This window comes from Lepus europaeus, chromosome 13, assembly GCF_033115175.1.
Source record: "Lepus europaeus isolate LE1 chromosome 13, mLepTim1.pri, whole genome shotgun sequence".
NCBI classification, from domain to species: domain Eukaryota; kingdom Metazoa; phylum Chordata; class Mammalia; order Lagomorpha; family Leporidae; genus Lepus; species Lepus europaeus.
In genome coordinates this window covers 23274558-23288058 of record NC_084839.1, presented here as the reverse complement: position 1 = coordinate 23288058, position 13501 = coordinate 23274558, and the positions used below count along the sequence as shown (strand labels likewise).

Here is a 13501-nt window from a genome sequence, read left to right as displayed (position 1 = left end):
GTGTGTGCACGTCTGTGGCTAGGAGGGGGAGACCATGAGACAGGGAGAATCAGGTGTGACCTGATGGGGCAGAGAACAATGACCAGGGAGACGGCTGGTCCCAAAGCGGTTCCCACCTACTGCTGCACACACGTGCTGCAAGGACCAGGCTGCCCAGCGCCCGGGCTCTGAGGCAGAGAGCGCTGGGCTAGGAGCAGCTGCTGCCGCCTGCCCTGTGCCCCACTTTCCAAAACCCGTCATGGGCTCACAGAACACCCAGGAGCAAGCAGGCTGGTGTTTCTGCTTTAAAGACAAGTGGCTGGAAATTATTTTTCCTCCCTTTTTGAAACCTACCAAGGACAAAGAAAGAAAGACAAGTTGAAAACAATTAAAAGGATTTAAAAATTATTTACTTTTATTACAATAAATATTTATCCATAAAAGAATTAAACAATTTAAAATTAAAACCTACTGCATTACTTTTGGGTTTCACAACAACAGAAATAAACATAAATCCAGTTGAAAGGGCAAGGCTTCCAGAATCTGGTGACAAGGAACAGTCAAGTCTTGATTATCTGGGCTGGCACTGGCGCACGGTAACACAGGAAATGCAAACAGAACATTGCAATGTGTTGTACTCCGTAGCACATCAGCTTATCTGAACAACATCCCAGCCGAGTCACTGGAGCAAGTATGAAGTTGAGTCCTCTGAGAGTTAAGAGTTCTCCCCATCACTGCTCCCATAGCTGCCCTGTGGCCAGAAATGGGGCCCATCCTCATGCAGACCCAGCAGCCTCAATCGAAGTGCAGGCAGCCATCTTTTTGGCTCACATAATCCCTGGTTAAAAGGAAACAGGAAGTGACATACTCCAAGGGCCTCTTGCAAGGACTGAGATGAACTGGCAGACAGACTGTAGCTCCAGATCAGGAAGAGGCTTGAGTTATGGGCCACACGTGGATTCAGTCAACATGAAGAAACAGCCGGACAAAGGCTTACCGTTTAGCTGATAATCAAGAGTAGACTGCATGTGTACATGAATATATCATACATACATATGCAGGGAGTATATGTGTACATATTAGATGTGTCTATATACACACAGCACACACAACCATATTAAATAAATGCTACATTAATTTACTAAGAACACAGCAAGTCCTAGTCAGACCAATTACTAACAGGTTCAATTAAACTACATAAGACTTTAGGCTCCTCTTCATCTTCCCCTCTGCTACAGTCTGCTTGTGGCAAACACATTCCACTTGCTCTAGTGGTGCTGCTTCTGGGTACCTGAGAAGGAATGGAATTGTCCTTCTGCTTCAGAACACCATAGAAAGCCAGCTGCAACAGGACCAAGCTAAGCACATCAATAATGGATTTGGCCGGGACACCTACCACCTATTCTTAGCTCATGGGCCCTAAACTTTAATCACAAAGTATCTATTTCCTTTTCTACAACTGGCTACACATATAATCTATTACATTGGGGGGGGGGGGGCGGCAGCAGAGTTCCATCTTGGCGATTATTCATTGCCTTCCTGGTTACCCAAAGGAAATACTACTTTAAAAAAAATTGGTATTTGGAGTTCAATACTGAATACTGCCTTCTTGGCACATTTCAAAATGACTAACTCATTAAGCATAGCCGAGTCTCTGTCTCCTGAATGGCTGTTTCTAACCTGGCCAAGTATACAAACAAAATAACCTACAAAAAAGTTAGTATGGTGAGCAGTCTCAATCAGTAATTAAATGCGAAGTCCAATACTGAATAACAGCAATTCAAACATATTTGTAATACAGCATTCACAGCCACTGCAAAATTAAAGTAACCTTCATTACAGGAGGTTACAATTCAACTAAACATGTTCCAGTTTAGGAATTTACTTATTTTTTTTTTAAAGATTTATTTATTTGTAAGTTACATACAGAGAGGTAGAGAGAGAAAGCAAGAGGTCTTCCATCTGCTGGTTCACTTCCCAGATGGCCACAATGGCCAGTGCTGCGCCAGGCCAAAGCCAGGAGCCAGGAGCTTCAACCAGGTCTCCCATGTGGGTGCAGGGGTCCAAACACATGGGCCAAAAATGGAGCAGCCAGACACAAACCTCTGCCCATAGGGATGCCGGCATCACAGGCAGCAGCTTTACCCACTACGCCAGAAGGCTGGCCCCAAGAACTTACTCTTGAGAGCCTAAAAAGTGCTTATCAAGAATATCAGAATGCGTGGGGCTGGCGTTTAGGGTGGCAGCTAAGACACAGGTCAGAACACGTCTAAACACCTGCGTTCAATTCCTGCCTCTGGCTCCCGACGCCCGCTTCTTGCTAATGAAGTCCAGGGGAGGCAGCTGGTGATGGCTCAAGTACCGGCCCCTGCCACCTACTTGGAAGACCCAGACTGCGTTCTGGCTCCCAGCCGGGACTCCTGTCCAGCCACTGCAGCCATTTACGGAGTGAATCAGCAGAGGGAAGCACTCTCTTTCTCTGCCTCTCAACTAAATTTTTTTTAAAAAATCAGAATCTAGAATTCATGGCAAATTGTGTATGTTTTAATAAAAACCCAAATAAATTCTCATTTTGTTACCCATATAGAAGCGTCTCAAGAGAAGAAAGTTAAAGAGCCTCAGGCATCTCTACACCAGCCAGCAGTGTCCAGCTTCGGCTTCAGGCTGCACGCAGCAGCAGAGAGCACGACTCTGGGCAGCACTGAGCTACCCTGCGGCCAGGGCCCAGGACGCAGGCTTTGGAAGCGGCCCTGCTCTGACGCAGCCTTTCTAACCACACTTGCTAAGGAACAAGACAAGGTGAACGGTCTATAGGAGGCAAAGCAATCTTTTTGTTTTTCCAAAGAAATTTTCCTGGAGACAAGCCCTTGTTAAAATATGCCAAAATCAGTTCATGCGGCACTTCCCAGTTCTGGGAATCTGGCTTTCCTACCAAATGCAACACAACCCCCTCGCCAAGGCTAACTATGACAGGGTTACTATGGCAACATTTCTTTCATTACCCTAAATGTTAACTTAAGATCTGTCTGATAAAGAGCAGATCCTTGCTTTAAAAAATAAAAGGCCAGCCACGGCTACATTACTATTAAAGCATACTACTAGCATGCAAGTTAAAAAGGAAGGTTACATTTACTTTGCACTGTGGAAAATGGCGGAAATGAATTAGCCAACAAACCTAATTCCCATGGTTCCATGCAAGGAAGAAGCAAACATCACCACCTTCTCTGGAAAAGTGCATATGCCCTAAAGTAAGTGCTTGCCAACGTCAGTCACTCGTACCACTGTCAAAGATGGGACTGGAAACACAGAAATCACGTGGGTTACATAATTAATAAAACGAGAAATTTACCTAAGCTTCCTAAAATGCCCAGAGCATTATCAAGTTTCACAGTGATTAACAGCATTTTCCTGTTAAAACTGTCACTTTCAATATGCATGTCAAAGTGCTTCAAACGTAGCATACTCATTAAAATTCTTCCTGGAAGGTTCTAGCACTGGCAGCTAATTTACTAAGGTTATTCACCCACAGGGTGTTCAAGAAAGAGCATGCTGCCTTATAAAGACACCTCATGGGATAAAGAAAATTCTGGTCTGACTTCACAGATTCCCTAGAGGGCTTCATCAGCCCAGAATCAAGGTCAAGATAAGGCCATTCTGAACACAGGCATCAACACAACCAAAGATTTCTGCACTGTTTTTGGCTTGTGGCAGACCCAAGAGTGGAAATTCCAGCCCCTTACGTTTACGTTGGTCCCCCTGGCACGCTCCCTGTCCTGGACTAGTCCTGAGACCCAAGGCAACCACGGGGCTCTGACTGTAGTGAGACCGAGAAGCAACAACGCCAGGCTTGACGGGCTGTCTGCGCCCCGCGTGCCGGCCAGCTGAGAGAGGAACGGAGAGGAAGGATGACAGCAGGCTTCTGGCTAAACTCCAGAGGGGAAAAGCAGCTCCCCCATTTTCTGGATTGCCTTTTTGTTCTCCAGATGTCACGGAATCAAAGCCTGCTTTGGAGCACAAGCTACATTCCAAAAGCTTTTTGAATGAGAATAGAGTTCTTGGAAAACTGGACATTTAGGAAACTCTCAAATTCCAAGAGCACTAACATGGTCCCTCCTTGCGGTGAAGTGGGTACTGTGCCTGCTTTCTCCTTTATATGTCCCCAAGTGCCCAGGCTCTGGCCATAATCAATACTCTTCTGGCATCTACTCAGAATGTGGCTAATTCTAGACATACACTCCTCTTCCCAATTCCTATCAGAATAAATGACACACTGGTATTAAGTCAGTACTATAACATCGCAGGCAACAATTTTCTTTTCAAAACTAGAATTAAAAGTATCTTAATCATACTGAAATGGAAGAATATTTCGTTTTTTATTTGGGAGTTATTCACTCTATTATGCTTAAGATCAAAACAGATAAACTGTATCTACTATCTACTTATGGAGCAAGCACATTTGGAGTTGCACCAAGCTTAGGAATATTATTACAGGAACACAAAAGGCAGCATTAGCATACTCTACCCAAGCATTCAAGGTTTTCCATCCCAAACTCTCCACCCCCTCAAAGACAAGGGAATTAATTTTGACAAGCTTAAAAAGAAACCTCTTACTTATGTATGCTATTTTGGTCAGCAGAAACAATGCAAACCTCTAGCCTGGCTAAGGCACTCGATTCTGAAAGTACAAAAAAACATGTGTGTGACCAATACATGCTCCCCAGAAGGCAGCTCCGTGTGTGCGGGGAGAAACTTGGGGTGTGAACTTGTCCAGGACAGCGCATGGAAGCTTGAAATACCTTGTATCCTTGGGAAACCTTACATTAATTGGCATGGCATAAACGCACAGAGCGACTGGTCGTGAAGTCCCGTGTTAGCTGCTGTGTGGCTACACAACAAGGGCTTCCAGGACAAACATTCCAGACAGAGACTAAAACAGGAGGGTCGGCAGGACACAGCAGATTTGATGGCTCAGGTTCCGCACACCCCCACAGCTGGCAGCCACCTTTCGTCCACCTAACGAGGTCAACAAACTGACTGTAGCATCATCCTTGATCACCATTGGGAAACAATGCCATAGAGCAGAGGCACAAAACAATCTTCAAATTCATGTGATGCAACAGTAAGAGGGCAGAGCCCATTTTAAAGTAAAAGAGCCCCTACATTCCAGGACAGGACCCTAATGCCAGAAGCAAAGGGTATTCTTTTACTACACTGTACAAGCTGAAGAAGGCCTGTGGTCCAAATTTGTCTTCTTATAAATATTTATCAGTTCTTTGTAGTACAGACTAATCTCATTCTTGTGTACAAGATCAACAAAGCAGTGAATGATTATAGTTTAGAAATCTTAAAGTATCTTTCCCCCCAAAATTGACACTTTATCCAGATCAATTTTATAGATGACACAGAGCAAGGCATACAAAAAACAGTTCCCTTCACCTGGTTCTTCCTCTGACTGCATGTAGCGATTTATTAAAACATGGAATCGCTATCCACATTTCCTTCATCAATTTCTCATCTATTTCCAGTGTTCATTTTTATCTCAGAGAAAGTCACCAAATATACCTTGGCCTTTACAATCTTTCTATTGAGTATGGAACTAGGAACTAGCTCCCTAACTCTCTAATAACCTGGACAACAATGATTAGAATTTTAAAAATGAAATATCAATAACTGTTATTTTTTTTACAAAGCAGCATACTAGAATCACAAAGAAATATGCTATACTTAAATTTTCAAATGGTCACATTCATAGATAAATAATGGTTATAAATTTAATTACATATCAACAGTGGTGCCTATTTTATCCAAGTGCAACCTGTCCAAAAAAAAAGGGTTTAAGATACACTCTTCATTCAAGCACAAACTTCATTCAGTAGAAAATAAAAGAAAATCAGCAAGTATATTTCACCACCACCAAACTAAAAGACTGTCAAAAAAAAATCCACATTCATGAAAAAAAAATGTGACTTATAAAACCACATTTAAGTTAAAGGGATGTTTATGTTGTCAGTAAACCTCAAAAATTACTGCCGTGTAATCAAAGGGAGTGCGTACGCAGTGAGGCATCTGTATCAAAAGGCTTCTTCAAGTGCAGAAGTGGGAAGGTTGGGGAAGAGAGACTCTCTCTGCTTCATCTTCTATGAAATAAAAAACAGTGTCCCCACCCCCAAAACAGAGACAGAGACCAAGAGGAAACAAGGACAGAGGAATAAATTGAATTAGAAAACTCATTTTGGTCCTAGTGAGGCTCAAGAGATTCCTAACTGCAATTTAAATTTCCCTACCAGGTTCATTATCTGTATGCCTGCCACCGGCGTTCCTACTGTCACAGCTCACAGGCACCAAATCTCAGCAACCTATAGCTGAGGGGTAAAAATGTCACATGTAAACGATGTACTATGCCCACGGATGAGCTGTAATCACAACTCATTCTCTACCAAGTCTCAAAAGAATGTTTCTCTTGCAAAGAAAATTAAGCCATTTATCAAGATCTATTCCATAATAAAGAAAGCCAGAATACTTGAGAAGCTCTCTTAGCCTATGAGGACAAAAGGCATTTCCATGGAAGGAGAAAGGTATTTGGCAACTGTGTTCTGTTCTGTAATCATTGGCATCTTTTGCTGGGAGTGTTTGTTGATTCTTCTGCCCTGCAGTAGATCTGGGCTATTGACAGCTCCCAGCCAAAGACCTATTCCCAATACCAGATCTGAAAGCTTACTGTGGCTTGCTGAACATTACCAGTGTTCCTAAGCCAATGTAGGGGTTTTTTAAAATAAAAACCAAGCATCTTTAACTTTCTATGAACCAAAACATTATGGACTCACAAAGCTAAAATCAGTAGGAACATTTTGCTGGCCTAAGGCATGTTATGCTTAACCAAAATGTTGCAAGGTTTTATAAAAAAATAAAATAAAATAAAATAAGCTGGGAGTTAGTAGGTCCACAATTCCACAAGTTCAGATCATGTTTCATTCCTGCTGTCCAAACACCAAACACACAGAGACCCCACGCCTGTCAAGCAGATCAGTTTAGTTCAATGGTGATGGATGAAGTATTTACAAGCATCTATTGACAGTACTTCTTTCTGTAGATTACAGGGCAATGTTCTTTTCTTCCATTCCTAGTCAATCTGAGTTCGGTTTCCTCAGTGAGAAGGGGTAGATCTGAAAATGACTGCTCAGTTGCTTTACCTATGGAAAATCAGAACACGAGACAGTGATAATATGTTCCTTGTTTTTTCAAAACATTTATTTATTCAGTTATTTATTTGCAAGACACACAGAGAGAGAGAAGAGACAGAAAGATCCCCACACCAGCCAGGACTGGGCCAGGTTGAGGCCAGAAGCCTGGGACTCCACTCAGGTTTCTCATGTACATAGCAGGAAACTTCTTACTTGAGCCATCACCAGCTGCCTCCCAGGGTCTGTATTAACAGGAAGCTGGAATTGGGAGTGGAGCCAGGACTCAAACCCAGGCACTCTTACGACACAAGGGCATTCCAACAGGTGGCTTATCTACTAAGCCAAATACTCGCCCGTATTATTTTTTAAAAGCACACAGAGGGGTGGGCGCTGTGATGCAGCAGGCTAAGCTGCCACCTGGGACACTCTCCTCCCGTATCAAAGTGCCGATTCACGACTCAGCACCTCAGCTCCTGATCCAGCTCTCTGCTAATGCATCCTGGGGAGAGCAGAGGGTGGCTCAAGTGCTTGGGCTCCTGCCACTCAGGTGGGAGACCCAGATGGAGTTCAGGGAGCCTCGTTTAATTAGCTTCAGCCTGGCCCAGCCCCAGTTGTTGCAGGCATTCGGGGAGTGAACCAACAGACTGAAAACCTCTGTTTCTCTCACTCCCTATCCCCATCACTCTGCCTTTTTTAAAACAAAGCGCACAGAATTCACTCCCTTGTGAGATAATGATTTGGAGACATGGCAAAAAAAAAAAAAAAAAAAGATGGGGGGGGTCTAAATTAAGATTTCTGTAGAGCTAGGTAGCTAAACAGAAGTACTAGACTGATACTGAGAGTCAGGAACCTGGATCTGTCTGACTTCAAAGTCTAGTCCTTCCAGAGCCTTCTAGGCCAAACTAATTAACATCTGAACTGACTGCAATACTCCAGTTGACTCACAATATCTAACAGAGCAAATAATGACCACTACAGTTAGACCCAACACTGAGCTTATTAAAACATTTCTAGGTAATCACTCCTAATCCTGATGAAACAGTGTAAAACTAGACCTGTGAGTTTGGAGTGGCCTTATTAGGGTGTCCCTAGAGGGCAGGTTAGTGCTTAGTTAAATGCCAATTAGTAGATGTCATTTATCTGATACTTACTACTTATATATATATACATATACATATATATATATATATATATATATATTTTTTTTTTTTTTTTTTTTTTTTTTTTGGACAGGCAGAGTGGAGAGTGAGAGTGAGAGTGAGAGAGAGAGAGAAAGGTCTTCCTTTTTGCAGCTGGTTCACCCTCCAATGGCCGCCGCGGCTGGCACGCTGCGGCCGGCGCACCGCGCTGATCCGAAGCCAGGAGCCAGGTGCTTCTCCTGGTCTCCCATGCGGGTGCAGGGCCCAAGCACTTGGGCCATCCTCCACTGCCTTCCTGGGCCATAGCAGAGAGCTGGCCTGGAAGAGGGGCAACCGGGACAGAATCCGGAGCCCCAACCGGGACTAGAACCCGGTGTGCCAGCACCGCAAGGCGGAGGATTAGCCTGTTAAGCCACAGCGCCGGCCTACTATTTCTATTTCAATAGTTCAAGTGAATATTTTGTGTTGTGCAGCAAGTTTTACCTTCTGGTTGGAGAATTGGTAAAAGCGCACAAAGGCAGACAAAAGACGCTCCAAGAATCTCAGCTAGTTTGTGTTTGTTTTCTAGCTTTTAATAGTAAAAATGTGTTCTCTTTGTCATTTAACAGAAATGTGTTCTGGTTTCAGTTTCCTGTATATACAGTTTACTAAAGATACGCTTCTGAAAGATTACAATAGAAATAACTGCAAAGGCAACTATATTCTGCTTCATGCACATTGCTGATGAAACATCAGGATAAGGGCCCAAGAGTGTGGACATGAAACATATAACGCTACATTTGCACAAACACAAATACAACGATTATGTCTTGTATCATGGCTCATTAGATTTGTCACAGTTTACACATAATAACTTCATCTGCTTTATCTAAACATACGAGGGTATTTAGGGAAGGGACAAAAGCCTAAGCTGAGAAACACATGCAAGATCTAACGTTATCAAGCCATGAGGCTGTGCCCCCAGTTTAACACGTGGATTCATACACAAGTGAGGACGCTCTGCTTCCCAAACGGATCCATTGTAGGGTTCTTTTCAAAACAAGTATACCAAATAGAAATAGTTCAACAGCTACAAAAATGTGAATATCCTTTGACACAATCCCATTTCTATAAAATTATCTTTAGAATATAAAACAAATTAAAGAAAACAATATTATTAGATTGCTCATACCACTGGTACTCATTTAAAAAAAATTTTGAAATGAGGGTGAGTATCTGGCCTAGCATTTAGGAGGCCAGCAGCCCACATCCACCTGCTCGTTTCCTGCTGATACAAACCCTAGGAAGCAGTGGTGATGGCTCAAGTAATTGGAATCCTACCATCCATGTGGGAGACCTGGATCAAGTTCCTGATTCCTGACTTTGGGCTGGCCCAGCCCAATCAGGAGAGAACCAGGGAAGTGGGAATGATCTCTGCCTGTCTTTCTACCTCTCAAATTAATTATTTTTTAGAAAAAGAAAATTTAAAAACAACCCAAAGTACTAAAATATATGGGTTGTGATTAAGTAATTTGTGTAATTATTAAGTAATCTCCTTGGTGGAATACTATGCAGCAATTAAAAAATCATAATGAGACCACGGTAAAATATGAGCTAAAAGGTGGGAAGAAAAAGAAAATAAACCACATAGTCTGATTTCATTTCACTATAGCTGTATTTGTCCATTGTCCTGAAACTAGTCTCTCTCTCTCTCTTTTTTTTTCTTTAAGATTTATTGATTGATTTGAAAGTCAGAATGACAGAGACAGAGAGATCGATCTTCCATCCACTGGTTCACTACACAAACAGTTGCAACAGCTGGGGCTGGGACAGGCTGAAGCCAGGAACCAGAACTCCATACAGGTCTCCTACGTAGGTGCAGGGTCCCAAGCACTCAGGCCATCTTCTGCTGCTTTCCCAGGAGCACTAGCAGAGAGCTGGATTGAAATTGGGACAGCAAGTACTTGAACTGGCACACCTTTTTTTTTTTTTTTTTTTTTTTTTTAGGATTTATTTATTTGAAAGTCACAGTTACATAGTAACAGGAGAGGCAGAGAGAGAGAGAAGTCTTCCATCTGCTGGTTCACTCCCCAGATGGCCACAATGACCGGAACTGTGCCGATCCGAAGTCAGGAGCCAGGAGCTTCTTCCAGGTCTCCCATACATGTACAGGGGCCCAAGGACTTGGGCCATCTTCTACTGCTTTCCCAAACCATAGCAGAGAACTGGATCAGAAGTGGAGCAGCCAGGTCTCAAACCGGTGCCCATTTGGGATGCCGGCAATTCAGGCCAGGGGGTTAACCCGCTGCACCACAGCGCCGGCCCTGAACTGGCACTCCTAATGGATGTCAGCATTGCAGGTGGCAGCTTAACCTGCTATGCCACAATGCCAGCCCCTAGTCTCTTATTTTAGAGGAGAGTAATAAGGGTTGCAAAATATTTCTTAAATCCATTTTCTTCGATATTTCCCCTTACATATGATTTCTGCTTCTGAGGAGGGCTCAAGAATAATACAGTGGCCAGTGCTGTGATGTAACAGGTAAAGCCACCGCCTGCAGTGCCAGCATCCCATATGGGCACTGGTTCGAGTCCTGGCTGCTCCACTTCCAATCCAGCTCTCTGCTATGGCCTGGAAAAGCAGTAGAAGATGGCCCAAGTCCTTGGGCCCCTACACCCCCATGGGAGACCCAGAAGAAGCTCTTGGCTTCGGATTGGTACAGCTCCAGCCATTGTAGCCAATTGGGAGTGAACCAGCAGATGGAAGATCTCTTTCTCTCTGCCTTGCCTTCTCTGTGTAACTCTTTCACATAAATAAATTAAAAAAAAAAAAAAAAGAATACAGATGATGTAAAACCTCAATAAGGCCAGTCCTCCTGCAGTCGGAAATCCTAACTGCCCTTATTACATTGCTCATAGAATTGAACAAGGAATGGGAAGAAGGGATACAAAACCATCTTTAGTTTCCTTCCAAACAATGTTAATGAGCAATAAAAACGCTCCAAAAGACAAAGCTATTGAAGAAAAAGATAACCAACAAATGGGGTTAATAGTCCCTTACCCATAAAATTTTAGCTCAAAACAATGCACAATCTACTCAACAAGGAAATAGCTTACAAATATATTTATTTAAAATAAGAACTAAATCCTCACACTAAGTATAATGCTTTAATCATTTATAGTTGTAACACATTCATTTAGAGAAACAGTATCTGAAATTACACACCTGGCCTTTATCCAAAATTGTAAAAATATCCCAAAACCCTTCTAGCCACTATAGTGAACAACTCTCTTTTCAAAAGAGAAAAATTCAAATTTTCTTTTGCTTCCTTCCCACTATTTTTAAGAACCAAACGGAACCAGTTTTGCTTCAGATTACTCACCACTCGTACTCCATAATGGACGTGGGCCAGGGTGAAGGCAGCTGTTAATGCATACAGGAGAATGCTCTCAATGTAAGAGGCTACTCCTAAATTTACTGCCATGACAACCACGAAGAGAGGAACCAGCAACCAATTCAAAGTTGGGCAACGGGTACTGCTCATCTGACAAACAATCAGCTGACACTTGAAGATAGTTAAAAGAAGAAAAGAAAGCTTAATTAGCAGCGAACTTCCAAAATTAGCCACTCCAACATTTCAAATACATTCACATACTTGAGCCAACACATTTATATCATCTAAGTTCCGAGGTTCTCAATGACAAGTGTAGGGGTGACTGGGCCTCTACCCCTACCCCCAAACCCATGAGCCTTCAGAATATGTGTTAGAAGAGGCCAGAAGACAATTTAGTAAGGCTGTTAAATCAGGCATTCTTCTATAGGTTAACAGAAGTATGGATAAAGTAAATTTCCCCCAATTCTAAGATTCCATTATATGTGCAGAACATTTTCAACATGGCCTCCCATACCGCCACACAAGGAAATTTCTTTATAGCAGGGATGAGGAATTGCCGCCTCCAATTTTGTCATATTGATGTAGACAGGAAGGCAGTGAGCAGAGAGGAACTGAGCCCTGCCTGCAGCACCCAAACCCCACTCTCTTCTACGCAGATGCAGCTGCCAGGGTTGCACCAGCTAGAAATACCCAACATGGATATAGACGGGGTGCCTGCACTAATGACATTACCATGACTGGCACACCCACTCCCATCAAGTACCTGACACCATGACACTTTCAAGATTTCTAAAAAAGGGGCAGGGAAATAAGTAGTACCCAAGCCCCACCCCAAACTGCCTTCTTTGAATATTCAATTAGGCCTTCCCTCAGGCACCATCCCATATCTTATAAAGACAACCCAGAACTTTAATTGCATCACTCTCCCATGGGGGTTGCCAGCACTCCCTCCTGGGTGTGCACTTTCTCTTTAAATAAATCTTGCTTTCCTGCTGTCCTTTATCTCCAAGTTCTTCCTCAAGCCTAGCCAGGGCCCTTCCCAACAACTGCCATAATAAACATCTCAAATTCTCTTTATTTTCAATATCCTCTTCCAACAGTTTTAGTCTTTCAGAGAGACCTTTCTTACAAAGTTTTTTTATTCTATGCTCTCAATTTTAAAAAGCAGTTGAGTTTAAAAAGACAGTGTATGTGGGGCTGGCGCTGTGGTGTAGTGGGTTAAGCCACCCCCTGCAGTACCGGCATCCCATAAGGGTGCCGGTTCAAGACCCAGCTGCTCTACTTCCAATCCAGCTCTCTGCTGTGGCCTGGGAAAGCAGGAGAAGATGGCCCATGTCCTTGGGCCCCTGCATCCACGTGGGAGACCAGGAAGAAGCTCCTGGCTTCGGATCAGTGCAGCTCTAGCTGTTGTGGTCAATTGGGGAGTGAATCGAAAGATGGAAGACCCCTCTCTCTGCCTCTCCTTCTCTCTCTGTGTAACTCTGACTTTCAAATAAATTAAAGAAAAAAAAGACAGTGAATGTTTTCTCAAAACTTTCTGTGAAGTTCCCTAAGTTACTCATTCGGTCTGCTGCCATTTCAGTGACAGTTATCAATATTCCATCTAAAGGCAATCCTTCATGTATTCCATGAATTCTTCAATAGGCAATAACATAAAATTTAAGTATGCCATGGTTCCAAAATATTACCGTATTATCCAAAAATTGGCTTCAAAGGGCAAAATAATTTTTAGTATGTTGAGATTATTATTCTTTCAAATTTCTAATGTAAGGTATCTTTAAATGTTGCTTATTTCAAATACCATGTAAGAAATTATCAAATCCTGTCACAT

The 13501-nt window shown here is 42.9% G+C and overlaps 1 protein-coding gene across 1 annotated transcript in view; it reads right to left on the bottom strand.

Moving 5' to 3' along the window:
* Positions 1-367: 367 nt before the first annotated feature.
* SELENOI (selenoprotein I) overlaps positions 368-13501 on the bottom strand; it is a 44686-nt gene continuing 31552 nt past the window's right edge. Inside the window, exons 9-10 of the mRNA XM_062209112.1 lie at positions 11659-11841; positions 368-7169 (exon numbers count right to left, since the gene is read on the bottom strand). Coding sequence (XP_062065096.1) covers positions 7071-7169; positions 11659-11841 — 282 coding nt within the window. The 3' untranslated portion in view covers positions 368-7070. The remainder of the gene's footprint in view (positions 7170-11658; positions 11842-13501) is intronic.